Below are 27,328 nucleotides of genomic sequence, written 5' to 3'. Positions count from 1 at the left end.
GGCTGCAGCCGCCGGCGCTCTGCCTGAACCCGGCAGCCCTGTGGGGCTGGGGGGCACGGGGTGAAGGGGCACGGGGGGGGTCCCGGCCGGCCCGGGGGCTGGGGGGTCCTGGGGAGGGATCCCGGCCGGCCCGGGGCGGTGCGGCGGGGCTGGGCGCAGCCCGGGGCGGGGCCGCGCCGCAGCTGGCGGGGGGCGGGGGGCCCGTCCCGCCCCCGGGGCGGCCGCGGGAAGAGGCGGGCGCTGTCGGCCGCCGGGGCGGAGCGGAGCTGCCAGCCGAGCCTGCCGGAGCGCTCGGCGTGAGTGCGAGGCCGGGCCGTCCGGTCCCGTCCCGGCGAGCGCGGCTTCTCCCGGGGCGAGCAGGCGGCGGGGGCGGGGGGGCTCCGCGCCCAGCCCGGTGCGGGGGGGCGGGCGGGGGCTGCGGGGGCTGCGGCTGTCCGCCAGCGGCGGAGCGGGGTCGGGCAGGGCGAGCCTCGCCGCTCTGGCTGTGCGTGTTCAGCCCCCGCTCCCGGCCCCGCTCTGTCCGTCCCCGGGACCGGCCTTGCTGCGGGGCCGGGGGGCTGCGCGGCGCGGGGCAGCCCCGGGGGCTGATGTGCGGGTGTCCCCCCGCCCGCGGGGCTGCCCGGTGTCCGGCTCGGGGTGCCTGGCGCGCCTCTCCGCTGGGCGCCGTGTTTCAGGTACCTTAGCCGGTGTCCGGGGTCTTTGGAGCTCTAAGGTAGGAGCCCCGGGGCGGGGCTGGAAGCTCCCAGGGCAGCGGCGGCGTTTCTGTGTTCTCCAGCAGCGATGGTCGGTCACCTCCCCGAGCAGCTCCACACAGCTAAAACCAGCGAGAGGCCGAGTACCAGTTCTCCTGCGCTGGGGGCCTGGCCAGCAAGCTGGGGAGCTGGGCAGAGCTGGCTGAAAGCCCGTGTTTGCTTTGTTGGCGGTGGAGGGGCTGGGGGGAGCCTGGCCGCAGGGGTGCGGGGCTGTTCGGGGGGGCTGTGCCATGCAGCGGGGCAAACCTGTGCCCCCCCGGCTCTGCTCCGGCTCGGCAGCTGCCTGGAGGGGGCTCTGTGTGTGTGTGTGTGTAAAACAGCAGGCTCTGGAGGTCCCCAGGACTGTTTACCTTCTGAGGAGTTAAAGTCCGTTTTATTTACCTTGGGCTTTTGAGCATCAAAAGGGGCATGTTGGTGTGTGGTGTGTCCCTCTGGCCGCTCCCCGGGTGTGCGAGGGCTGTGATGTGCAGAGCACCTCACCTTGCCTCTTGCACCAGCATTGAAACGTCCCTAAAACATTTGGGAACTGGAGCATCCTTGGGCCATTCCTGGTCCTGCCGCTGCTGGTGGGGAGGGCATGGCTTGCGCTGCTGCAGTGGGGCCAGCCCCAGTGTGCGTCTGTGCTTGCTGCGTGTGGTCTGAAACCTGTGCCCTGTAGCCTTGGGTCTGTCTTCCTCCACAGCTGAGATTTGTGGTTGACCATGAACGCCAGCGGCCCTGGCTACCCCTTAGCCTCCCTCTACGTGGGAGACCTCCACCCTGACGTGACCGAAGCCATGCTCTATGAGAAATTCTCGCCTGCTGGGCCCATCATGTCCATCCGGGTCTGCCGGGACATCGCCACGCGCCGGTCGCTGGGCTATGCCTACATCAACTTCCAGCAGCCCGTGGATGGTACGCTGCCAGTAACGCAGCCCCTGGGGGCTCGGGTGCGCAAGGGCTGGAGGGCAGGCGGCTGAAAAGGGGGGAGCAATCATCTGAACGGGTGCGCCAGCCGTTGGGCCTTGGGCAATATTCTGTTGCTGTTGAGTTTGGGTTGTAACTAATCCCAGCCTGCTCGCAGGTGGTGACCCATCCCACTCCCATCTCTTCTTAGAGACCGGGAAAGGATGTGGCAGCTGGGCTTTGGGTTTGCGGTGGGAGGAAGGTGCCTTGCAAGTTACCTCCCTCCATGAGCTGATGGAGAAGGGCAGCAAAACCCCCTCTGCCTTTCCCTGGGGCAGCCAGCCGCCCGCTGGCTCATGGTGTGAAGCGAGGTCTCTCTCCTGGCAGTGGTCACGGTGATAGTGCTGTAACCGAAAGGTGTTTCATGCCGAGGCGAGGCAGTGGTGATGCAAAGGTGTTGGGCTAGTTGCCCAACCCATCCACCCAGGAAGGATTTTGGTCTCCAGGGCATCTGCCAAACTGGAGCTTGCAATGAAATGGATGATCCTGTGGGAGTTGGACATGCTTCGGAGAGGGGGAAAAAAATAATTTTAAAAAAGGAGTGATGCGGCTGTAGAGGAGAGCAACCCCTGCCTGGCCCTGCTGCCCTGAGAGGCAGAGCTGCCTGCCTCATCTAAGTTAATGAACCCCTGTCCAGCAGTATCCCTGATTCCTGTGCCTGTCTGAGCTGCTGTAGGATGTGAAGGGCTTTGTCTCTGTTACCCTCCTCTCTCCCCCTGTATACTTGTTTCTTTGCCAGCTGAGCGAGCCCTGGACACCATGAATTTTGAGGTGATCAAAGGCCGTCCCATCCGCATCATGTGGTCCCAGCGGGACCCTGGGCTCAGGAAGTCAGGGGTTGGAAATGTCTTCATCAAGAACCTGGATGACTCCATTGATAACAAAGCCCTGTATGACACATTCTCGGCCTTTGGAAACATCCTGTCATGCAAGGTACACGTGCCCCTGGGCCCTGCAGGAAAGGGCTGCCTGCAGAGCTGCCCCGTGTTCTCCAGCCAGCTGAAATTCACTTTCTCATCTCGCTTCCCAACAAGTTTCCTCTAATTCTCACCTGCCTTGAAGCCAGAACTCTCCCTTGGGAACAGGGGCTTTTCTCCCTGCCCCTCCTTTTTCCCAGTCCCTGCATAGAGACGTTGTGTGTTGTCCTGTCTGAACGCAGTGTGTCACCAGCATTCGCGTCTTGGTGAGCCGCAAGCTCCTGAGCATCATACAAAGCACTGGGGACCTGGCCCTGGGCTTGCCCGGCTCCTGACCTGCTGCCAACGTCCCAACAGAGTTCAGTTGCAGCAGAGGCAGGGTGTCAGGGAGGGCAAATATCCTTGGAAATGAGGGTGGGTTTTCCTGCGACTTACTCGTGTGCAAACATGGAGAAAACCAGTGCCTAGCTCTAGGGTTTTTTTTCTTTTTTTTTTTTTCCTCCCCTTTCCCACCCATCCCCTTCCTCCTTGCTCTGTGTTTGTAGGTGGTTTGTGATGAAAACGGATCCCGTGGCTATGGCTTCGTTCACTTTGAGACTCACGAGGCAGCAACTCGGGCCATTGAGACCATGAATGGGATGCTGCTCAATGACCGAAAGGTGTAAGTGCCAGAGGAGAGTGTCTCCTTGGCTCTGCTCCTCCCTTGCCTTGGTGCATGCTCAGGAGCAAGCGCCTGCCCTGCTCAGGCTGCTCCCTCCTGCTGCTCTCTCTCTCCCTGTCCCTGCTGGGCACGGCGGCTGCGCTGCTCTCCAGGGCAGTGAGTCACTTGTGGTCAGTGCTGGGGGAAGTGTGATAGTGGTTTGGAGCCGTTCCTGGTGGTGGGGAAGGAGCCCAAGCCCAGGCTGTGTGCTTTGCTGAGGCAGTGTAAGGAGTGCCTGCAAAGCAGGGCTGGTCCTCCATCTCGGCTGTCAGCATCAGATCATCTGGGCAGCAAGAGATTCTGCTCTCTGCTTACGTTGCATCACCTTATTCTCTACATCCCTGTCCCTGCTGAGGCAAGCAGCTGCCCAAGGGGCTTGGGGATACCTTGGAGGAAGAGAGCTGGCACTTGTTGGCACCCTTTGGGGTCTCCTGGGGTGACATCCCCAGTGTGGGGCTGTGCCCTGTGTTACTACTCTCCTCGTTTCAGTAGTGCCAAGTGGGTAGGGGAACACCAGAGTGGGACGTGCTGAAGTTGCTGGATGTGAAACACATGGTGGGTTTATGGGTGAGCAAAGCATGGCCTGAGGTGACGGGATCTCTCTTGGCCTGCACCAAGACAGATGTACCCATGTCCGTCTTCGCCCTACAGGGCACATGGAGGGTTTCAGGTCCCTTTCCTTGTTCCCTTCAGGTTTGTTGGCCAATTCAAATCCCGCAAAGAGCGTGAGACAGAGTTTGGGGCTAGGGCGATAGAGTTCACCAACGTCTACATCAAAAACTTCGGTGATGACATGGATGACGACAGACTGCGGGAAATATTCTCCAAGTTTGGTGAGTACAGTTGTTGAAGCAAAGTCTCCTCGTGTCTGATAAACTGGAGTTGGGGCAACTGCAAAGAAAGCTGGGGTGAGTGCTTGGCTGCAACGCTGAGCCCCTTTGCTCAGTGGCATCTGCCTTGCTCAGGCACCCCCTCACCAAAGGTCCTGACAATTTAAGCCACAGCGGTCATTACATGCACCTTCCTGCCACAATGGAGGGTAACTTCTATTAGGTGCTCTCCTGAGAAAAAGGTTTTTACTTCCATGGGTAATAAAAATGTGGAGGGTTTGTTTTGTTAGTTTTTTAAATTGTTTGGAGACCAGTATGCTGTCTGGTTCTAGGAGCCCTGGGAATAAGAGATGCTGAGTTTGAACTTAAAGAAAAAGAAAAATAATAAAAAAAAGCTTCTCTGTTTAGTCCATTACTGGAGTATGCCTGTTGTGAGAGGGTTTAGGGCTGCACCAACCCATGGGCCATACTCTCTGTGCTCGGCCACTGTTATCTCTGTTAATTTGTGAATACCCTTCATACGAACACAATTTATGTATTCATACATAAAGGAGATGGGAGCTTCTGGCCAAAGGAACTCAGTGCACTGGCTGGAGAAACCGAAAAGCAGAGAGCAGTGAGAGCAGCATCCACCAACACCTCGTGTTCCCGAGGCAGGGATCCTGCTGTCTGTGCTCCCACTTGGCTCTTCTGTGCTGCTGCTGCCGTCCACGGGGCTGGCACCTCATGGTGGCTCCTGAGCACGGTGCTGTGTGCCAGCAGCACCCCTGGGGGGGCACCCTCCTTCAGACACCTGCTTCCCTTCCCTCTTGCAGGAAAGACACTAAGTGTCAAAGTCATGATGGACAACACCGGCCGTTCGAAGGGCTTTGGATTTGTCAACTTTGAGAAGCACGAAGAAGCCCAGAAGGCAAGAAACTCCTCGCTGCCTGTCTGCTGTCCCAGCCCCGAGCTTGTCGCTTGCTGATGTTCCCACCTCTCCTTGCGGGGAGAACCTCACCAGCTGCATGCTTGGCTGGTTGCTGGCGCTGGGAGGGTGTCTGGGTGGGCAGGACCTGGCAAAGGGGAGCAGAGCTGCTTCCCTGCCCTTGCCTGGGAAAGTCTCTGCTCGTGGGGGGTGAAGAGCAGAGCCATGGCGTTGGGTTCCTGTGGTGCTCAGGGCCCTTCCCTCCGCTGGCAGGCGGTGGCCGACATGAACGGGAAGGAGATCAATGGGCGGATGGTGTACGTGGGCCGAGCCCAGAAGCGGCTGGAGCGCCAGAGCGAGCTGAAGCGGAAATTTGAGCAAATCAAGCAGGAGCGAGTGAGCCGGTACCAGGTAAGGGGAGAGCGAGCGGGATGTTCCATCCTGCAGGTCTGCACCAGGGATGTGCCCCAGGCTTCCAGGGACATCCTTGGCTTGGGGACAGCACAGGGCTCTCCGGAGCAGATCAGCGCTGGGTGCCTTCTGCAATGGAGGAAAAAAAAAAAAAAAAAGACTGAAAAACACCTGCACAGGAGTCCAGTCACTGCCTGATGATGTCCTGGGAAGCAGCATCAGGAAAGAGGACAGAGATCTAAACCCAGGATGATGTTGGCAGGTGAACAAATGCATCTGCTCTTTTCTAGAAATTAAAATATTAGTCTGGAAATGAGGCAGCTCCCTGAGGTTTTGGAGCAGCTTCGCAGCAATAGTCTGGGTGCCCTCTTCCCTCGGGGTGTCTTGCCTGCAAATGGAGCATGTATGCAGCCCTGGCTCCTCTCTGTGTCACTGGTCCTGTGGCAGCTCTGGAGAGGACGTGTTTGTGGGATGTCCCACCCTCCGGCTGAGCTGCTGGTGAAACACACCCAGCTTGAAAAGCTGCTGTAAACCTCAGGAGCCCAAGCTGCTTTTTTGTCTCTTTGCAGGGGGTCAACCTGTATGTGAAGAACCTGGATGATGGGATAGATGACGAGAGGCTGAGGAAGGAGTTCTCTCCCTATGGCACCATCACCAGCGCCAAGGTGAAGGACTGGGGCTGTCACCGGGGCTCCCAGGGTTGGCTGGCTGGCGTGCTCAGCCCTTGGAAATGGATCGGGATTGTCATCCTGTTGAGTTATGGCTCCCTGCTGATGGCTTGTACCTCAGGCCAAGTGTGAAGGACATGTCACTTGTACCTCACGCTGTCCTGAGGAGCTTATTGATTCAGCAAATACTCTGTAGCTTTGCTGAGTTACCCCAGCCCCAGTGAGATGCAGGGTACAGGACCTTAAAGCCATGTCATTCTAGGCGTTGCACAGCTGCCCTGTGGTCTGGGACTGATGTGACACTGGTACAAATGGAAATGACCCACAAGCCACCTCAGTCTGGGGAGAGCGGGGTGATGGGCTGGTGTTTTGCCTTTTGAAAAACCGTAAAAGCTTCAGTCCTGCCACCAACTCTGGTGCTGAGCTTCTCTTGAATGCTGTGCGTACAGGTGTGGAGGGATGCTCTGGCTTTAAGGTCAGCTGCCTGCAACCTGCTAGCTGCCAGTGAAAGATGCTGCCTGGCTCTTGGGCAGGGACAGTGTCCCACTGATCCCCAGCCCTTGCTGGCTCCTCTGGCACCAAGCACCAGAGCATTGCTGGCCCTGTGGGGCTGGGGCACAGATCACAGGCTGTGGATGTCAGGCTGGCCCAGACTCTGCCACCTTCTTTTCCCAAACCTACTGGTTTTGCCCAAGTGCATCCTCCCCTTCCCCACAGAAACCTCTCCGTGAAGCCCCACAAGTGCAGCCCCATCCATCCCAACCTGGACACGGGGGTTGCGGTGGGGTGGCTGTGGCTGGCAGGTCCCACATGTCCCCCTCCGTGCTGTGCTTTGCGGGTGCTGCGGCGATCTGTGGACTTAGCTGTCTTGTTCTAATCCAATTTTAGGTGATGACAGAGGGTGGCCACAGCAAAGGGTTTGGGTTTGTATGTTTTTCCTCCCCAGAAGAGGCTACCAAGGCCGTGACAGAAATGAACGGGCGGATCGTCAGCACTAAGCCTCTCTACGTTGCGCTCGCTCAAAGGAAAGAGGAGCGGAAAGCAATCCTCACCAACCAGTACATGCAGAGATTAGCCACCATGAGGGCCCTGCCTGGCCCTCTCCTGGGCTCCTTCCAGCCCCCCCCGGGGTACTTCATCCCCCCCATCCCCCAGGTGAGTCCCTGCTCCCGAATGCCAGCTTTGCACGGGGACCCGAATTTGCCCTGGGCTGGAGGAGGGAGGTGGCAGTTGGGATGAGGAGCATATCCCGGGTTGTGCCAACCCAGGCACTCGGTGGGATCAGCGCTGGGCTTCTGCTTCAGCGGCAGGGCTTGCCCCTTGCAGGGGCACAGGTGCTCTTGGTGATGCGCTGAGGATTTAGTAACTACTGACCGCTCCTCAGAGGAGGAACCAAGGAGGAGTTTGGTGGAAGGGTGTGAGCATGGAGAACAAGTCTGCCGATGAAACAAGAGGAGGGAGAAGGGTTATAGAGGTGCAAAGGCTCATGGGGAGGAGTTAAATGGAGCTGCTGGAGGACATGCAGGCAGCATGCCTGGTTGATCTTTAAAGCACTCTGGCACGCTGCAGAGCGTGGGGTTTGGCTTGTCTGGCAGCCGCTGAGATGCTCTGGGTTAGATCTGACTCAGCTCAGCTCCCCGGTCACCTTGGATAATGTGTTCTCCTTTCCCAGCCACAAACCAGAGCTACCTTCTACAGCCCCAGCCCAGTTGTCCCAGTCCGTCCTGCCACTCGCTGGAGTGCGCAGCCCTCCCGGCCTCCCTGTGAGTCCGCCTGTCTGTCCCTGGGGGCTCTCGGTGTGACCTGGGCTCACTTAGGGACTGAGGGTCTCTAAAAGCACCACAAAGCATGTAGCCATGGGGGGCTGTTGCCTGGAGAAGTGCACAAGGGTTTGGTGCAGGGCTCCTGGTGACGGGCACCGGTGGATGAGATGTTGGGGTTGACCCCAGAGGTGAGATGCTCCTGAGCTTTTCCCTAGCCACAGTCGCTCCCCCCCTGTCTCCTTCCATGCCTTTGCTACCAAGACGCTTTATTAATCACGTACCCCATCTCTCCCACAGCGTATCCTGCAGCTACCCCCATCCTGAGGGCTGCTGTGCCGCCCCGGCGCCTGCTGTCCAACATCAGCACCATGAGACAGGCTGCCACCCAGGTGCCCCGTGTGCCCCCCCAGGCCCAGAGAGTGGGTGAGTGGGGGCAGGACCCAGCTTGGATGTAGCCACAGTGGCTGTGCGTTGGCAAAGGTGCTTGCTGTGAGCTTGGGTCTGTCTCTGGAGATGGCTCAGTTTGTGGGACTGCTCGTGGAGGAGTCCAGGTGGTGCCCTTGGGTGTGATGGGACTGGAGCAGTGTCTGCAGTAAATCAGTGTGTACCTTTTGGGGAAGGTTGTGGTCTTCCAGGTAATGGGACAGGTCTCCAGTATGCAGATTGGTCTTGTTGGGTGCTGCTTCTTGAATATGTTCATTAAAGATGATGATGATGATGATGCAGCCATGGCACCCTAGGCATAGCGCTCAGTCCAAGGTGGACGTTGGGAAGGGACCTCTTGGCAGAAGCAGAGGTTCCTACAGGCTCTGGCTGAACTGCTGCCAAAGCCAAGCCTCCAGTAAAACCCACTTGTGTTAGAGGTGTTTGGTGCTGTGGCCTGAGAACCAGACCTTCTGGCATCCCCAGTGCCTGGCTGTGCCGGGACTGTCCCTGTGTCCTGAGGTGTCTCCTCTGCCTAGCCAGCATGGGGTGGCTGTGCTCCAGCAGGGCAGTGACCAATCTGCTGTCCTGCACGTGGTGCCCAGAGCACTCCTCACCCCATGAGTGCTTCATCCCCATGTCTGTCCTGTCACCTCTCTGCCTTTTGGGTGAGGAAGAGGAGGATGCTGAGCAGGGCTTGCAGCATGGCCCCCTCCTCCCCGAGGCTCCTCTGTGGACAGGCTTTGAGGAGAGGCTTAAGTGGTGCTGGGTGGAAGCTGCTCACCTGGTGAGTGGGTGATGTCCCCCAAAACAGAGGACCGTCTGGAGGGGCAGCATCTACCTGCAGCTCTCCCAGCTCTGCGATTTAGCCCAAGGTCACCTTCAGTGTTGAGTGTCTCATTGCTGAAGCAAGCAGGGGCACCAGGAGGACTTTGTTTGGCCAGTCCCCTCTCCTTTCGTCCTTGTCCCCTCATTCCTCTACCCTCGTGTCCCTGTAGGAGGGAAGCCAGGGTGAGCTGGGGGACAGAGGCACTTGCCCTTTCTGTCCCCATCCTCTGGCTGCTGATGCGGACGGGCGTTTCTGGAGAGATGCAATGAAGCATAGGTGCCTTTGCCAGCTCTTCTGCCCTCTGCACAAAATCAGATCACCCCAGCCCAGCGGGCAGGTTGGCGATGCCCTGCCTGTCCCAGGGAAGCTGCCTTTGACCCGGGGGCTGCTTTGAGCCCCACAGAGAGATTTTTCAGGCTCTCTGGCTGAGCACGGTGCCCTTGTGGCTTCAGCCTCCTTTTGGCACAGCCATCTGTTTAATGGGTTCCTCCTTACAAACGTTCCTGTCCCTGTTGCAGCCAACATCGGGACGCAGACGGTCAGCACTCGGGTGTCCTCCTCGCCCACCCTGCTGCGGGGCACCCCGCAGTACAAGTACTCCTCGGCCGTCAGGAACGTCCAGCCGATGGGGCACATGCCGTCCGTGGTGGCGCCACAGGTAACCCCTCGGCAGGGTCCCGGCTTCGGGCCGGCCACCGCAGTGTGTGTCACTCCTGCTCCCACCCTGGGGTCATGCGGCCGCTGGCCCCAGGCGGCCCCATGGCTCTGTTTTTGACTGGTGCCATGGGGACCTTTCCCAGGGGCTGCTGAGGTAACTGGGGCTGTGGATCCAGTAGCCACGCAGCATAATGCCCGGCTCCGGCTTTCCTGGAATTGGTGTTTGGATACAAACGGGCAATGCCAGAATCTGTATCAGCATCTTGGGAGGGTGAAATGCCCCGCAGCACTCGGGGACCAGCACCGTTCCTGCAAGCCAGGGAACCTGCACATCAGTTCTAGCCTTTGATTGCTGCCCTTCTTTGGATTCTTTTTTGTTTGTTTTTCTCCAGGTGGGAGAACCTGCTGTGCATGTCCAGGGGCAGGAGCCGCTGACAGCATCCATGCTTGCAGCAGCCCCTCCGCAGGAGCAGAAGCAAATGATAGGTGAGTGTCACTGCCGCTCTGCGGGAGGAGGTCTGGCTGCGAGGGCGTGTGGGCTTGCATGCACCAGGGAAAACCTAGCTGGCGGGAGAAGCTGTAAGCCTTTGTGGGATTGCTCTGATGTTATGCTGCTTTAAAAAAAAAATAAATTAAAAAAACTAGGTGGTGTTGGAAGGGTAGGGAAGCAGTAAAACCCCTCCCTGTCTGTATTAGCTGCCTGGCAGTAAGACAGTGTCTGGTGGAGCTCCACAGGAGAGGCAGAGCCCTGTCCTGCCTGTGCTGCCAGGCTGCACCAGTGCATTTGCAATTCCCCGGGACTCTGGGCCATGCTCCATCACCGCTCTCGGGCACTGATGAACGGTGTGGTGGCTGTGGAGGTGCTGGGGTCAGCACTGCTGCGCAGTCCTTGGGTTTCAGGTGCCACCTGGCGTCCTGCTGGTGGGGTGGCTGGTGCCTGTGGCATGGGAGGGCATCGCTCGCCCTGCTGCAGGGAGGCTGCCCTGCTCCACTGGCCTTGCAGAAACACAGCAGCTCATGGACCAGCTATTCCCTCCCGAGGAGAAGACCGCTCCTGCAGGAGCGGGCCCCTTCACCTGCATGCTGGTGGGCAGGCATGGGCAGCACTTAACTGTTCCACTGCCCTGCTCCCACAGCAGGTGCCTGCTGGAGTAGGTTTGCTGGGAGCAGTGATTTTTCACCACCGTCGCTACCCTTGTATCCCTTTTCAGTTGAAAGGGTGGAGCTGGGAGGGTGGAAGGGCTTGCACTGTGTTTGAAAATGCTAAAATTCTTGCATAGTGCTGATGTCCTCCCTGGTGTCTGGAACAGGTGAGCGCCTCTACCCTCTGATCCACGCCACGCATCCCTCGCTGGCTGGCAAGATCACTGGGATGCTGCTGGAGATGGACAACTCTGAGCTGCTGCTGCTCCTGGAGTCTCCCGACTCCCTGAGCTCCAAGGTAGGAGGCACTCTGTGCCTGAGAAAATAGCATCTCAAAGGGCTAGCAGCTACGTGCTGCTGTAAGGAAAGGGGATCGTTGCCGACAAGATGGGCCAATGGTGTTGATAGCCATCGGAAGAGCAAGTCGCTGCTTTTTTTTTTTGAGTGGAAAAGCAAGCAGAAAGGATCCTGGGTTGATGGCATTCCACCCAGTGCCTGAATGCCTGCACACCTTCATCAAAAGGAGAAGCTCAGAGCAGCTCCTGAAAGCACGGGCCAAGCTCTGAGGGCGGCTGGGAAGTGAGAGGGGAAAACCTGGGTAGGTGTCGCTTGCAGGAAGATGGGGAGATGCTGTTTGCTGAGAATAGAAACCAAGCAAACACTGCCTCTTTACAGCATTTCCTTGGTTTCCTTAATCCTGGTGAACATTTAGCTTTGGTTCCCATCAAAATAGTTGCAGTGAATTGACTGCATCTCCTTGTTGCTTCTTGGAGACAGGATTCACTTTCAACCTCTTGCTGATGTTTTTTGGAGCCTGGGCTCTGGCTGCGTGGTGTCAGGCAGCTTCACCGATGGAGAATTCCGATCTCTCTCACAGAAGTTCTGCTGCTATAGAAAGGAGAGATGTCCCAGCATTTCCCTAGGGAAGAGACAGAGAGGTCTTTGGGCTGATCAGTCTCCTGCAGAAGCAGTGACTTGGATTTTATAATTGAGTCCTTTACCTCTTGGTCTGCGCGGAGGCCAGCTCGGGACCGGGAATATTGCGTTTTTTGTGCGGTGCTCCTGCTGAACTTCTCCCCCTCCCTTTGTGCCTTCTCTCCTAAGATGGAGGAAGCGGTGGCTGTTCTCCAGGCGCACCAGGCTTCGGAGACGTTGCACAAGAGCAGTGCCACGGCGTTCCTGCAGTGACCGCAGGTAGGTGCGGGCAGCCCTCGCAGGCGTGGGTGTGCTCAGCGTCTCTGCTTTCTCTCTCTCAAACTTGGGATTAGGTTTCCTGGCCAGACCGAGTAAGGCTTGATGGGCAACGCAAATATCTTTGACTGTAAAATTCCCTTTTTCCATGTCTTAATGCATTCTCCATTTTCCTTCATCATACTGAAGAGACATGGTTCTGTGTGTTGGTCTTTTTTTTTTCCTCTGTTGATGAGAGAAATGACTGTGCCTACCAGAAAGGAAGAAAGGAAAGGACCTTGCTTTTTCTGTAGGTCTAGTGGGGACCAGCATCATCATTCCTGGGACTTCCCAGTGGTTTTTTGCAGGACATTGTCAATAGGTACCCTGTAAAATGTTATGGTTCTATGTGAGCTTAATTAGGAGAGCTGGCCCTTGCTGCTGGGGCTGGGACAGATACATTAACAAGCAATTCAGACTCTCATGTACCCCTTTGAATATAATATTTCCTTGACTTATGTTCTCAAGGAAACTGTTTGTTAATCCAAGTTCAGGTGAATTTCATCTTGTCTGGATGAAATTCTTTCTCTAGCAGTTGAAAAACGCCTGTGTCCTTTTTGTTTCTTGTAGACTTCAGGACTGAGAGTGAGCCCTGAGAACGTTGCCTTGGGAGAACAGCAGCAGCAGCCTCACCGTGCTTTTGGAATTGTGCCTGAACAGTGACCCTGGCTTGTCTTCAGTGCCCCATCCTATTTTTTGTTTATTGTAAACCTTGCAGGATTGCTTCCTCCTGCATCTGTTAAAAAAAAAATAAAAAAAAATCCCATGTTAATTCTCTTCTCGCTCCTGAAAGCATCTTGTAAAGTGTAGTGTGGAACCCAGCCCAATTCAGTTGCCCAGGAAATGACAACTAAAAATGAATCACCATTTTTAGTGAATTTATTGGGTTCTGTAGTTTTATTTGTTCCTGTAGCTGATGCTAATAAAGAACCGATGCTTCCACCCCCAAAGCATGGGTTAGTTCCCTTTGCAGAAAGACAGCAAATACTTTTTTGCTGATTCACACAGGTGGAGCGATGGACTTAGGTCAGGCTGCTGTAATTAGTGTTTGAAGCTTGTGATGCTGGTGGGGCGGCAGTCCTGAGAGCTCAGAAGCAGGGACATACAGGATTAAATGAACAAATTGCCAACCAACAGGCTCTCATGATTTCTTCTTTCTTTCTGACTCTCTAGAAGGATGGCTTTAAGCAGATTTCATGCCATCAACCTGGATTTTATCCTTTCTCGCTGTTTTTAACTTCCCTCCAAAGGGCATCATCTTCTTGTGGTTTTCCTTTTGTAATGGACCTTGCATGCCTGCAGGAGTACTGCCACCGGGTGTCTTCTGCCAGTCACCACACCGTGTGGGTATGTGTCTGTGGGGCACAAGACCCAGCTTTTGAGGTATTGTAGAGCAACCTGTAAATCAAAAGCTGCTTCTCCAATGTGTGTGCCTGACCAGTAGTTTCAAGGAGTCGCTGAAAACATTCATAACCACATCGCATCTCACTGGCACGCTCCTTGCTCGCAGGAGTAGCTGGGACCTGTTCTAGAATCAGAGTGGTTTGGGTTGGAAGGGACCTTAAGGATGATCTAGTTCCACCCCTCTGCTATGGACAGGGACACCTTCCACCAGACCAGGTTGCTCCAAGCCCCATCCAGCCTGGCCTTGGACACTGCCAGGGCTGTGGCACCCACAGCTTCAATGGGCAACCTGTGCCAGTGTCTCACCACCCTCACAGTGAGTAATTTCTTCCTAATATCTAATCTGTGTTCTGCTCTCCGGACCCCTCCCAGAGTGTGGTGTTATCATCCTGGCCTCAATGCCCTGCTCTTCCTAGTTAGGAAAGGCATTTCTGTCCCTAGGGGCTCCTTGGTACTTGAGGCTGATGTACTGACCTTACTTGACTGCTTCCTTGAGCTGACAGGAGCACATCTCCATCAGCACCACCTACCTTCTTTCTGTCCAACCTGTGTGCCGGCGTTGCGGTCTCAATCTTCCTTCTGTGCTGTATCACAGCCTCGCTTCGGCTCACTGCTGAGTCATCCCTCCTACCTCTTGTCTTCCTTCCAGCATTTTAATAGAATCACTTATACATTTGCTCCTGCATGGTGTTTGCTCAGCTGGGACTCTTCCCTGGGGCTTTTCATCGTTGCTTTTTCTTGCCTTTGCTTTGCCAGTTCTTCCTCTGAGCTCCTTAAATATTTCTTTTCCTCACAGTGGATGCCTCAGCCTGAACTGTGCACTGTTTGGGCATCTCCTGCTCAGTAAGATGCTTATGAACGACTTTAAGCCACTTCAGTGAAGGTCCCATATATTTTTTTCTCCTGAAGTGTAACCATCTGGAAGCTTTTATGCTTTGTCTCTAGTGGAAAAAAGATGTGTATTTGTGTGTGTAATGCATATAAGGAGCTGCAATGGAACTGTACTGGTAAACTTCATTCTACTGTTGGCTAGCTTGTTTGCACCTTTTTTTCAGATGTATCAGGACAGTCAGACATGCCTGTGACACCACCTCCAATCCTAGTTAGCTTGGCTGGAGAAGACAGCTGTAAAGCTAGAGGGAATGCAGAGCTGGGCCAAGGAACATCAGAACAGCCTAAGAAAGGCTGTGAACAAGGGCCAAGGTCTTTAAAATCTTTATCGTAAAATGTGAAGATGGAGCTTGGATCCCCGAGGATACTGGAAAGTTTTCAGAGTAGCAATCTGGCTGAACTCCTTGGGGAAGTCTGAGGCTTCAGGGAGTTGAGTCAGAAGCAGCAATGCCAACGCAAATCAGGAGTCTCCAATCTAGCATAGTTGCTGTGGCTTTTGGAAGGGATGAATGAAGGTGTGCCTCTGATATGCTCCAGCTGCCCACCTGGGAAGTGTCCTGCACCACTGCTGGAACAGAAGGGGAGATAGGAGCAGAAGTGACCCTGAGCTTGAAGTAGTGTGTCTTGTTGCTGTGCTTGATCTTTGCCTCCCTGGTGGTATTGCTGGGGAGTCTCAGAGATAATAAGGTACAAAACAGCGTATCTGTTGCTGAAAGGGGGAAGAGATGGTGACTGCTGCTGCTTAGAGGTGTTGTAATGAATTGCAGCTGAACAGTGCAGGTATCTGCACTCCAGATAACAGCAGGGCTGTTAAAAGGATAGCTCTTAATTAAGTGAAGCCAGGCTTCCTCTGTATTGTGACCTTCCTCTGCTTATCTCTGTACTGCTGGCCTGTGCATCCCCACCCTGAAATCCATTAGCTGTGCTTGCCAAGAGCTCAGGCAAGTGCTGGTTGCAGGATCAATGGAACCACAGCCTAGAAGTGGGAGTGGAGTGAATGGAGCAACCTGTGCCCCTCGGGAGGAGTTGCTTCAAGCCCTGGCCCATTACAGCTAATGGAGTATAGCCCTGGGACCTACAAAAAGCTGCTTAATGTCAGGCTATTGTAAGAAGTCCTTGCCTTCAATGGCATTACAGAGATCATCTGCTTTGTAAATTCAGTTCAGTGGGTACCTGCCTGAAGCACTGAGTGGGAGAAGTAAGGTGGGAAACAAAGCTATCTGAACCCTGACTTAAGGGCTAGCTTCTGTCTCCTGGTCTTTACTGTAAGCTGGCTCAGGTCTGGGGCTGTTCAGCATCTTGACTTACTAGTTGAAGAGCTCTAACCGTTACTCAGCTTTGCACAGACTCTGACATATTGCCACTATCTGACAGAACAAGGCACTATACAGCAGTGCTTGAAGGCCCCTGACAAAAAGGGGGGACAGCATGAAGTGGTTATAAAAGTGTTCCAGTTCCCCTATACTATCCATCATGTAAAAAAACACCACAGCTCTAAAGTGAAAATAAACATGGCTTTAATGAGAACTGGTTTTCATGGTTCATAGAATAACTCCAAATATCTCATTTTAAGTCAGTGCCATCAATACCAGATAAGGAGAAGATCAGAAAGTATAAACATGCATTGAAGTAGTAAGCCAGACCTCAGCTGGGATGTTACTGGCCATCCTCTTCCCTGTAACACCCCATAGCAACTGCTCCAAAAGGCACAGAGGAGCTAAAGTGGTTTTCAAAAAACAAACCAAAAAACAATTGTAGAATTCCAAAGCACCCAGAATCTGAAAGAAGTAGTGCACAGTGTAACAAGGCAGGCTTAACTTGCTGCTGTTTTCTTAAATGTGCAGAAAAATTAAAAGCAAGCTGCTACTGTAAACATCTGCCTAGCCACGCTAAGCAGCACAAATTCAGCTGAGGGCCAGCAGGCATCAAGCGGGAGAGGGAACAAGCTCAGTCCTGCACAAGTAACTGTACCTGTTACAAAAAGGGTACATGGTGCTAAGGCAACTGCAGTAGTTCCTGCAGCAACCCTATTTGAGTAATAGCAGCACAAATGCAGAACTGTCACCTGAATAAGGACAAAAAAAACCCTCTGTAGCTCTTCAGGAAGAGAATAGCCACTTTACATGCATCTTGGCCAACGTGGAAAGAGTCCCTGAGGCCAGCAGTTACAGGCAAGTTAACCTATATGCCTCTCAGGGAGTGGCATTAAAACTTTAAATGACCTTAGAGCCAGATAATAGATTTTGATACAGATTGTGTGTCTTAACATTCATTGTGCTGATACGGAACCTGTTACATCTCAGCAGCAGTGGAAGACAGATTTCAGTACCGATCCTGCATTAAGATTGGTCCCTGTAACAACAGCGGAAAGAAAAAAGCTTTCTTCTGCAGTGGAAAACGAAGCTTTTGTTGTTGTTTGGTTACCCTAGGCTGTGTTCAGTTCTTGCAGTAATCTCAGTGCAGCTGTGTTCTTTGGTTCAGTTTTCAACAAGCTCTTGATATCAGCAATGCTTGATTTGTAATCCTAGAAGGAGAGTATTTTTAAGTGTTAGTGCATTCAAAATGCAGTCTAAGGCTGCAGAATTACCACCCAGCAACAGAGGCAAAGGCAACACAACTAAACCTGTGACTCCCTCCCTGTAATTCTTTAAAGCACTGGCATTGATGTAGCTGTTCTAAACTAGCCTGCTTAAACTAGGACTGAGAAGACAGTTCCATCACTTGACTGGGTTCCGAGTCCAACACCAATACAATATGTCATTTGGTATACCCTGCAGACTCTCACCAGACACAAAAACCTAACGCTCAATGCAACAAATAGGTGCTTTCAGCATCTCTAGAAACAGGACCTGATGCTCAGAAACTCATGAGATCCAAAGAGCAAACAGTGATGTGAAAGAAAATCCGCCCTCAGTCCATATAGATCTCACTCAACATCTGATGGCAGACATTGTCTAGCACAGAAACAAGTTCTAAAGGGCATCTCTAGCCCTGATCATGCATGAACAGGCTTCTAGTCCTAGCCTAAAACAGTTGAAAAACTCCTTTTTTACTTACCTTCAATTCTTTAAGTGCTTGAGCACGTCTGTAGAGTGCCTTAATGTTTTTAGGATCTAACCTCAGAGCTTCCGTGCAGTCCTGTACGGCTTCCTTGTACTGCTGCAGAGTCAAGTAACAGAGAGCTCTGCAATACAGACACCTGGTTAGAGACCTTTGGCTAAAAGCAGCATTTACTGCTGCATCAGGCACAGCACAGCTCAGCCAACCCCAGTGCAGCACAAAGTCATCATACTTATTGAGCTCAAGTTTGTTTCAGTTGAGAGGAGAAAAAAGGAAAAGTTTTTTCAGTCTGAAAAAAAAAAAAAAGGATTTTTAGAGCAACCTGCTCTAAAGCCAAGTACTTGCACTTCAAGGATGCAGGTTCCTATCTATACCAGTCCAGAACATGTTCTGCTTGCTGCAACTGCCTTAGACGTACTTTGAGTCTGTAAGTATAGCAGCCTGCAGTTTGTGGTTCATGGGGCAACAGACACTACTCAAAATACCCCAGTCCTGGCAGACAAGCATTAAAGAGAGAAAGCCCTTAGCAGCCCTAAGCTGAGTGTCTCCGAGGGTTTTTGCAATACATGATCAAAGAATGTTATACAAGCTACAGGGAGGACTGCACTTGGGGTGAACATGTGTGGGTGTATTTGTTTTATTCAGTTGTTTGGGAGCAAACATCAGGCAGCTCTGTCAGAAGTACCATGGTTGTTTTTATAAAGGGCCAAGAAGTATTTGGGCAAAGAGCTCAGTAGTACCTGTTGGTGTAAGTTGCACATTCCTGACTGAGCTTTAAACTCTCACTGTACTTCTCAACTGCTTTTTTATGGTTTCCTTTCTTTACGAGTTCATTTCCTTCTTCCTTCAGAGTTCGAGCTCTCTCCGTGCCAGCAGCAATCCGGTCTGGAAACAGCATGTAGGAATACAGAACACTATAAAACTGATAAGATCAGCGCAGCCTCTCAGAAGGCAAATATCCCCATACCAGGGGCAAGACAGAGAAATCAAAGGATCCAGAATCCACTGAAAAAGGCTGTGGCAGAACCAGGCGCAGGTTTCTCCAGGCCTCGGCCCCAACTGCAGACACACAGAGCAGGTATGGCAGCTGCCTTGTTTGTCACCCTTCGGAGCTACAGGGCTCCCTACCCAGCCCAAGGGCACGCTCTCACCTGCTTCTCCCTGTGGCGCAGCAGCAGGAGGGGTGTTTGCCCCGGCAGAAGGAACGCTCCACCTCGTCTGGGCAGAAATGGGGACTGTGGGGATTGGTGGGAGCTTCTGGCGCCAGTTCACACCATCCTTCTCCAGCAAGGCTTTAGTCATCCTGGAAGAGATGGCTGGCAGTCACCTCGTGGTCGGCTGGATGGGTGGCAGCCAGTAAGGTCACTCTGTAAACTGTCGCATGTACTGAGGGAGGCCAGCATCTCCCCACTAATCCCTTTCCATGCATCTAACCTAAGCTCCTTCTACAGACAGGACATGAATAAAAGGACTTTCTTCCTGTCAGCAGGGCTAATAATATCACAGAACAAGGGCTGGGACTCTCAGTGCTCGGGCGAGACGTGTGTGTCGCTCCTCAGTCTGGCAAGTGGTGAGGCGATGCAGGCAGCTCCAGGGAGAGAAGGGCTACAGCAGCACGGGGAGGGCTGAGGGATGGGGCACTGCAACCTGTAGGTTGTTATGTCCTTTAAACCTGGCAGCGAGCAACGCAGCAGCAGCAGCCCCAGCGCATTCACCCCCATCACCCCCAGCCCTCAGCCAGCACCTTGGAAGGAGCCGGCAGGCGAAGGGAGCCCGGCCAGCCGCTCCATTCCCGCACCAGGGACCCAGCCGGCTCCCGGTGCGGCGGAGCTGCCGGGCCCCCCGGCACCCCCCGCCCCCCCGGGGCAGCGCCCAGCGGTACCTGTTGACGCCGTCGTGCGCCGCCTGCACGGCGCAGTCCACCTGCAGCGCCGTCTTGTAGTCCACGTAGGCCAGCGCGTACCGCTCCAGGGCCTCGTAGGCCGCGGCCCGCCGGAGCAGGGGCTTGATGGCGAAGGGGACCAGGGCCAGGGCGCTGCAGCAGAGGGAGAGCGCGGCCCGCCGCCGCCTGAGGGCGGGCACGGCGCGGGGCCGCTGCCCCGGGGCTGGCACCGTCCCCGGCTCGCCGCCCGCCGGCAGGATGGCACCGAGCGAGCCCCCCGGCCCCGCCGCCCCCCGGCAGGATGGCACCGAGCGAGCCCCCCCGGCCCCGCCGCCCCCCGGCCCCGCCGCCCCCCGGCCCCGCCGCCCCCCGGCCCCGCCGCCCCCCCGGCCCCGCCGCCCCCCGGCCCCGCCGCCCCCCGGCCCCGCCGCCCCCCGGCCCCGCCGCCCCCCGGCCCCGCCGCCCCCCGGCCCCGCCGCCCCCCGGCCCCGCTCACCTGCTGCAGTCGGCGACGCAGAGGTCGCAGGCGCCCTCCTTCAGGCGGCAGGCGGCGCGGTTGGCCAGCAGCACGCTCCGCTCCGCCGCGGCGGCCTCCCCTGCGCCGGGACAAAGCGGGAGAGGGGCTCAGCCGGGGTCCGCTCGGCCCGGCCCGGCCCAGCCCCGGGACGCGCCGTACCTGCAGCCTCCAGCAGCGCCAGCGCACGGGTGTAGAGCGCGGCGGCCGGCCCGTACTGCCCGCGGCGGAACTCCTCGTTGCCGGCCCGACGCAGGGAGCTGGCGCTGGGCTCCGCTGCCATCGCGCCGCTGCCGCCCGCGCCGGGCCGGGACCGCGCCGGGCCACGCCCACTGTGCGGGGGCGGGGCCACGCCCCTCCCGGCCGGGCGCGGGGCGGGCGCTCCCCGCTGACTTCCGGCGGCGGGCGGAAGTGGCTGTGCGGCGGGCTGCCATGGCGGGGTGAGGGAGTGGCCGGCTGAGTGACTGCTGTCCCGCAGCGCCATGGAGACGGTGCAGCTGCGGAACCCGCGCCGGTAAGTGACGGGGGGAGCCCCTGCGGGGGCCGGCCCCGGGTGTGCTGCCGGCGCGTCCTGAGCCTGAGGGGTGCTGGCGCGGGGCCTGGCGGGAGCGGCGCGGACGGCTCCGGGGCTCCTGCCCTGCCGCTCCCCGGGGCGCTCCCGGCGCGCGTCGGCCCGGGCGGGCGGGCGGTGGCTGGAGGAGCGTCGGGGCTGCGGGCGGCTGCCGCTTCGCGCCGGGGCGGACCGGGCAGCACCGGTAGGCCCCGCACTGCGGCAGCGCCGAGCCCCGCTGGCGGGGAAACCGCTTAAACTGAAGCATCGGTCGCTGCGGGGGTTCACGCCGGTTTACAGAGCTGTGCTGACCCGTTCTGCTTCAGAGCCCCCGGTAACGCACCGTCCCCTCTCTCTCAGGGCGAGTGCCGCGCAGGTTTGCAGCCTCCCGGTGCCGTGCCCGGGCGCTGCCGCCTGCCTGCTGGGCCCGGTTGAGTGAGGGGTCCCGGTGCCGGCGTCGTCCCGGGCGTGGGCGGCACTGGGACCGCGGTGCGGGGCCGTGGGCGCTATCAGCTCCCCGCAGCCGGTCCCGGGGAGCGCTGCGGCGGCGAGCAAAGGAAGCCGCTGGCTCTGCCCTTCAGTGACATGGCTTTTTTCTTTTTTTGTTAAACAAAACAGCGATGTATGTTCCGTTAAAATAAGCGAGTCTGGCTTTATTCTGTAATTGCTTACGGCCGTGTTTAACTGGAAGGCGATTCAGGTTGGATCTGAGTGACAGCCTGGGTGAGAGTACGGCCGGTATGCCCGTGTGCGGTACCGAGGGAGAGGTTCTGACAGCAGGAGCGGGCCAGTATGATGCAAGCACAGTAGTTGTCTAGTTACTGTGTTTGGGGGTATGAAATGACTTTTTTTATATAGAGACTTTAGGTGTCAACTTAAGCAAGAAGCATCTGCCTCTCGCATCGCCACTTCTTGGGCTGCTTGGAAATGGCAGCTTGTGCGGTTACCGATACATATATTTTCTCCCCCTTTTCTCTTCTTCCCACACCTTCCTCCCTCCACTTTTTTACGAGGACAAGCAATATTCTTTTGGCCAGTGCTTATCTTTGCAGGGAAGCTAGTGACTACTTTCAGTATTTCACCACTTCCTGAGTCGTCTTTATAACATTTCCTTTGCTTCAGGAAGCCATTGTATGTACTCCATGTGTGAGCTGCTCCTCCTGTATGGCTCTTGTACATAAACGTAATAGCCAGGGATCAATGCGTTTGATCTCACTCTGTTTCTGAAGAAATTTGGGAAATAAATTATTTAGTATAGAAATTAATATGCCTGTGGCTGGAGTCGTGATCTTTAGCAGCAGCAGGAAGAGCTTTCAGCAGTAATTTGCAGTTGCAGGTGACCCCACTTGTTTCACTTTAAACACCGCTCGCTGCAAGACCAGTAAGCTCTGAAAACTCGGAGACCAATACGTTTCTGTGTTTGAAAACCTTGTATGAGCTGGTTTGGGGAGTTGGAGGGTTTTTGTTTGGGTGTTTTTCTGTTGTTTTTTATTGTTTCAGATTTTTATTTCATTTTTGTGAAGAGGAAAGAGCACTTATTTATGGGCTATTGGATACTGTTTTTTTGACAGTAAATACTTTGTTTTCAGAACTTTTTTTTTTTTATGTCATCCTTAGCTGTTTCAAGAAGTTTCGAACAGATCTCTGGTGTGGTAGAGGTGGACTGAAAGAAATGTGGTTGATCATCTTGTTGCTTTGTGTACAGAATCTCCCTGAAAGTTGTACTTGGGGTGAGAGGGGCTAGGTGAAGGATCACAGTGCATCACATTTCCCTAGGAAGTGTTTCAGCTGTTGGTAGCAATGCATTTAAGAGGAGTGGACCAAACAGCATTAAGATCCTGAAAGAGTCTGGTATCAGTTTCCTTTTCCCCCCATGCACCCCATATCCTCCTGCCACCCCCTCAACAGAATTTTCCTAGTATATGTCCAGGCCCACAGAGTTGAAATCTGATCTTCTGATATTAAAAATGTACAGGTGAGATTGTTATTGCCGCCTCCTTCTGAACGAACATATTCCACACATACGCTAAGGCATCAGGGAAGATGCTGTTCCCTTTTGCCTGGCCTAAGTGCCTATCCTTCCATTCAAGATACTGAACTTTAGCAGCTGTGTTCAATAGCTGCAAGACTGCAGTGCTGCGTTGGAATTTGACCACCAGTGTATAGCTGCTGAGATGAGTTTCCACCAAGAGAAAATGTAGATTTGTGTGCCTGGTCAAATTCTATTCTCTGTAGTTACCTTTGCTATTAGATACTAATAATGTTCAGTTTCTTGGTCAGGTGAAATATACTTACCTCATGCTAAGCCTTGTGTACGTTTAAATGGTGCTATTTATTCTTCTGTTTCAACAAAGCCCAAACTGCGATAAAGTGTTAAATGTAATCGTTTCTCTATTGTTACATACACAGGCAGCTGAAGAAGTTAGATGAAGACAGTTTAACCAAGCAACCTGAGGAAGTATTTGATGTATTAGAGAAGCTTGGAGAAGGGTATGTGTTCTTTTCCACTGTGCCCAATGTATGTTTCTCTAAGAACAGATCTAAGTAATGGCTATATGCTCAGTGGTCTCTGATTTTTCACTTTTGTCATGATCCTGTTACTGCAAAGGTATGTATTGACATAGTGATGGTGTTTGGTTAGTAACAGAATAAAGAATTTATTTCCCAAGAGTATGATATCTCAACTCAAACAGTAGCTCACGGCTCAGCAGTAGGGGTTTTCAACAAACATTGTTGAAAAATGCCAGTCTGGAATTGATAGGGCTGTTTGGGAACTCAAGAGGTTTTGTTAGTTTGTCCATGGTAGTTCATCTTGCAGAAGGTCTGCATGGTGGAAATGAACTACTAATGCATTGTGCCACTTGGTAAGGCAGAGCAGTGTGGGAATGCTCAGCGAGTGACATGTTTGCTTTCTTAAGTAGTTCGTTTGAAAAAGCTGAGTTGTAAATCTGCCTGGCTGCTGTAAGTAAAAAAGCTGGAAATAAAGACAGATAATATCTGACAAGAACAGGCAAAACCCCTCTAACAAGAGCTGTAGTTCTTGCTGATGCTCACCTGGTACTGTGTGCTGGAAGAAGGGAGAATTGTATTTGTTGGATTTGTGTAAAAGGCCATTGCAAAGCTACGGGCAGTGTATTGATGCCCGTAATTTCCAGAGCTCTCCTGTGACAGTCTTGGTGTGCTGTGACTTATTTGTAGTATTATAGCGTTTAGAACTTAGTGGGCTGATTATTTACACTAAAATACAAAACATTGTTAGCAGTAGGATAGTTAATTTTTTACCTGGTGGCTGCACTTGCAAAAAGCAAAACCATAATGTTTGCATTTTTAAAATGTTACTGTATTCAGTGTTTGTTTAATATTTTGTTTCATAGTTCCTATGGCAGTGTGTTCAAAGCCATTCATAAAGAAACGGGTCAAGTTGTTGCAATTAAACAAGTTCCTGTGGAATCTGACCTGCAAGAGATTATAAAGGAAATATCCATAATGCAGCAATGTGACAGGTAAATGTATACTGCAAAACTCATTATTGGTATGCAAAGAAAAGTATTGTCTATGATCTGGCATTTAATCAAATAAAAGCCATGATGTTGCCTTAAATGTTTTTTAAAAGGCTGGACTTGTACGATCAAGTTACCTCATATCAGCTGACTCATGTTAACTGACCATTTGAGTAGTCTTAATCCAAGCAAAGGTAAGACAACAAAAATGTAGCTTGCAACAAGAGAGCATTAAGCTAAGTTGAATAACCTTGCACTTGCTGCCAGCGAAGAGCCAAGCGTGCGAGCAGTGACTGCAGCTCTCCCCACGCGCCGTCACTTGTTGAACAGTGGTAACTTGATTGTGTGCTACAACAGCAGTTCCCATGGCTGAAGGGGCAATGACTTCTAAACAGGTTTTGGTATGGACATAGAAAATTGTTAAAGAGGGGGTTTGTTTGGTTTTAAGGGGCCTGTGGATGAGAGCCACTAACGCATGACTGCTCTTGCATGTGCATAACCTACATGCTGTCATCTGCTTGGGTGGCAGAGTTGTTCTGCCTGTGCAGGTTCTAGTGCGGTGCAAGGCTATCTGCTGATCTGGGCATCCTCAGAATAACTTGCTGGCAGCTCTGTGGGCTGATGGTTGGCTCTCTGGGTTGCCTCTGCATGTTTCTTATGGGAAGAGGTGTTGTAATAACTTGGCTAATAAAGAGCTCATGGGTGTGGAAGACCTCCTGTCAAAGTGTGGTCTAGGCTGAAAGTTTAAAATAGACTAATTTCTTCTGCTGTTATGAATCTAGCGTTAAGAAACACTACTTTGATGGATTTCAGGCATAGAAAACCATTTAAAATAAATTACATTAGCAATATAAAACTATGGTCCCAGTCACTCACTCTACTGCACTTCGCACTCGCTATCTTTAAATGGAGGTGACTGGTAGCAGACAACAAAACGTAACTTGAAAATAATTTCTTTGTGAAAAATCTTATTGTGTAACTTGGAAAGCGTTACTAGGTGTCTCTTAAAAGAAATTAAATATTAACATTGTAAAGCCTAAAATGAGACCTCACAGTTATGAACAGCAGAGGGAGTGAATCACTGGAGCATCGTGGGTTTTGTGCAAGCATTAAGGGACACAGCGTGGTGTGACTGGCTTACTATTTTTATAGTTTTTCATTAGAAAACATTCAGCAGAGGATAGATGAAGTACACTGCTGTTCCTTAGCTCTGTTCCTGTAAAATCAGGGGACAGTCTTTCGGTTCGTTTTCTGCTTTACCTTCTCCAGAGGACAGATGGTTATGCTGACCAATACACTTTACTAGGTCGTTTGTTTTTTGGGGCAGCCAGGTAGCTGACCGTGAGAGACAATCCAAGGTTGTCCTGGGTTCCTAAAATACATTGTGGGTTAAATTGTAGAAACAAGTGGGTGTATGTGGTAGTGGGGGAACATTCCTCTTGATGAACATGATAGCTGTTTTTCAGCAAACTTTGGACCTTATTTAATGTTTCCATGTGGTTGCAAGTGCTCTGCAGGAGCTTTACCACAGACTGCACTGGTTTGTTTCTCATTCCCTTGTCCTGCCTTGTTGCTTGCCACAGCACTGACCTTGTAATCCAGTTCAGGGAGCTAAACCAGACTGAAAGCTAATCTCTCCTTATTTCTGTAGGACAGATTTTCAGACGGTTTAGCTCCCTGAACTGACTTATTGGTGGGTCAGATGAGCACTGCTGTGGGGAAGAGGCTTGGCAGAACTGCAGTAGCCCTGTGCAAGTTCAGACTGTTTTGGAATACTTTTGATCAGGGTTTCAGTCGCACTTCAACTCTGAATTTCTAAAACATACTTAGGGACTCTGCAGTGTATTGTGCTTATTCAGTTACACTGGTTACTGGTATTTGACCCTTGGTTTTCTTCTGCTTTTTTTCACATCTCACAGTCCTCATGTGGTGAAATACTACGGCAGCTATTTTAAGAACACAGACCTGTGGATAGTCATGGAATACTGCGGCGCTGGATCTGTGTCTGACATTATTCGATTACGAAATAAAACTGTACGTTCTTTCTCATTTGAATGTATGAATAGGAAAATACGCGTGTCCAGCAGCGTAAGGATGCTGAGATGTTTGGATGTAATTCTCACTGTGTTCAATGCCTGATGCAATCACTGGCCGTAACTTGAGATGCAGTCCCTTTGTGCCTCTGGAAATGAAAGTTGATCACATTGATCGAGTTTTGGTTATCTAGATAATGTAATCAGTGGTGCAGACTTCAGTTTGTTGGTTTTCCTGAAAACTCAGACCGATTCTGAGTACCAGTCTACTTTGCCTTACTGTGGTTATTGCAGGATAAGAATTAGTAGTTGAGAGAGGGTTATAGTGTGTGAAATATGGTACCTGCGTATACATATGCTGGTTGTAATCTAATTCTACATAATGCTGTAGGTGGCTGACTAATTTCCCATTAGCATGGCAATCTTTAATGAAGGCAATTAAATGCCAATTAATGAATCTCAGGAAAACACAACTGAAACACGATAGTGTTAAGTTTCAGCAGCTGTAACTCTTCTTTTCTTTAGCTCACTGAGGAGGAAATTGCTACTATAGTGCAATCGACACTGAAAGGACTAGAGTACCTGCATTTTATGAGGAAGATACACAGGGACATCAAAGCTGGAAATATATTGCTAAATACAGAGGGACATGCTAAACTTGCAGATTTTGGAGTGGCAGGACAACTTACAGTAAGTAAAACCAAGATGGTTGTGTACGATTCAGTTTAACCTGTGTGCGAGTATGATGTGCTTGTGGAGACTTTAAAAAAATTGTTCTAAACTGTTTTTTAGAACTTTACATCAACAATGAGATGCTAAGCCATCAACAGATTAGAGCAGAGTTTCCTCTTTGGAAGCTGTTATATCTAAGTATTGGTTTGCAATAGCACTTGCTGTTTTCTTCAAGATATTTGTAAATTCTGTAGGCACATTTCAATTCCTTTTTACAGTCCTCCATATCCCAGTCTTGCTGAGTCTAATAATGTGCATGCATGCAAGCGGAAAATAATTGGGGTGATAATTCATTAGCAGACATTTGTGGCTAATACAGTTGCCATTGTCTGGATTTTTATCATGTTCTTTTTAGGACACCATGGCAAAGCGGAACACAGTTATAGGAACCCCATTTTGGATGGCTCCAGAAGTGATTCAAGAAATTGGGTATAATTGTGTTGCAGACATCTGGTCTCTGGGAATCACTGCAATAGAAATGGCTGAAGGCAAGCCACCGTATGCAGATATTCATCCGATGAGGGTAAGGACTCTGGCCTTTCAAAATTTATTGCTCTGCGGAAAGGATTTGCTATTATAGCTGGCTG

The 27,328-nt window shown here is 52.7% G+C and overlaps 3 protein-coding genes across 4 annotated transcripts in view; 2 read left to right on the top strand and 1 right to left on the bottom strand.

Annotated features, from left to right (window-relative positions):
- Positions 1-1,023: 1,023 nt before the first annotated feature.
- Positions 1,024-15,743, top strand: PABPC1L (poly(A) binding protein cytoplasmic 1 like). Its single transcript, XM_027805211.2, has 15 exons — positions 1,024-1,646; positions 2,437-2,630; positions 3,160-3,275; positions 4,008-4,147; positions 4,960-5,054; positions 5,325-5,462; positions 6,032-6,127; positions 7,019-7,285; positions 7,803-7,893; positions 8,191-8,316; positions 9,664-9,803; positions 10,195-10,288; positions 11,113-11,243; positions 12,050-12,139; positions 12,746-15,743. The coding sequence occupies exons 1-14, from the start codon at positions 1,454-1,456 to the stop codon at positions 12,131-12,133; spliced, it is 1,905 nt and encodes a 634-aa protein (XP_027661012.1). The 5' UTR covers positions 1,024-1,453; the 3' UTR covers positions 12,134-12,139; positions 12,746-15,743.
- A 222-nt stretch (positions 15,744-15,965) lies between these two features.
- On the bottom strand, positions 15,966-20,262 carry TOMM34 (translocase of outer mitochondrial membrane 34). The gene is made up of 7 exons (XM_055722357.1): positions 20,089-20,262; positions 19,909-20,008; positions 19,413-19,565; positions 18,682-18,833; positions 18,271-18,415; positions 17,528-17,654; positions 15,966-16,994 (listed from the first exon to the last, which is right to left on the bottom strand). The coding sequence occupies exons 1-7, from the start codon at positions 20,207-20,209 to the stop codon at positions 16,896-16,898; spliced, it is 897 nt and encodes a 298-aa protein (XP_055578332.1). The 5' UTR covers positions 20,210-20,262; the 3' UTR covers positions 15,966-16,895.
- Positions 20,263-20,294: 32 nt separating this feature from the next.
- Positions 20,295-27,328, top strand: part of STK4 (serine/threonine kinase 4) — a 46,577-nt gene continuing 39,543 nt past the window's right edge. For both annotated transcript variants that reach the window (XM_055722352.1, XM_055722351.1), the window contains exons 1-6: positions 20,295-20,440; positions 22,886-22,966; positions 23,851-23,979; positions 25,896-26,010; positions 26,535-26,699; positions 27,097-27,264. In XM_055722352.1, the coding sequence (XP_055578327.1) occupies positions 20,409-20,440; positions 22,886-22,966; positions 23,851-23,979; positions 25,896-26,010; positions 26,535-26,699; positions 27,097-27,264 (690 nt within the window). In that variant the 5' untranslated portion in view covers positions 20,295-20,408. The remainder of the gene's footprint in view (positions 20,441-22,885; positions 22,967-23,850; positions 23,980-25,895; positions 26,011-26,534; positions 26,700-27,096; positions 27,265-27,328) is intronic.

This window comes from Falco cherrug, chromosome 10 (assembly GCF_023634085.1).
Source record: "Falco cherrug isolate bFalChe1 chromosome 10, bFalChe1.pri, whole genome shotgun sequence".
NCBI lineage: Eukaryota > Metazoa > Chordata > Aves > Falconiformes > Falconidae > Falco > Falco cherrug.
This window is presented reverse-complemented; position numbering and strand designations above follow the sequence as displayed.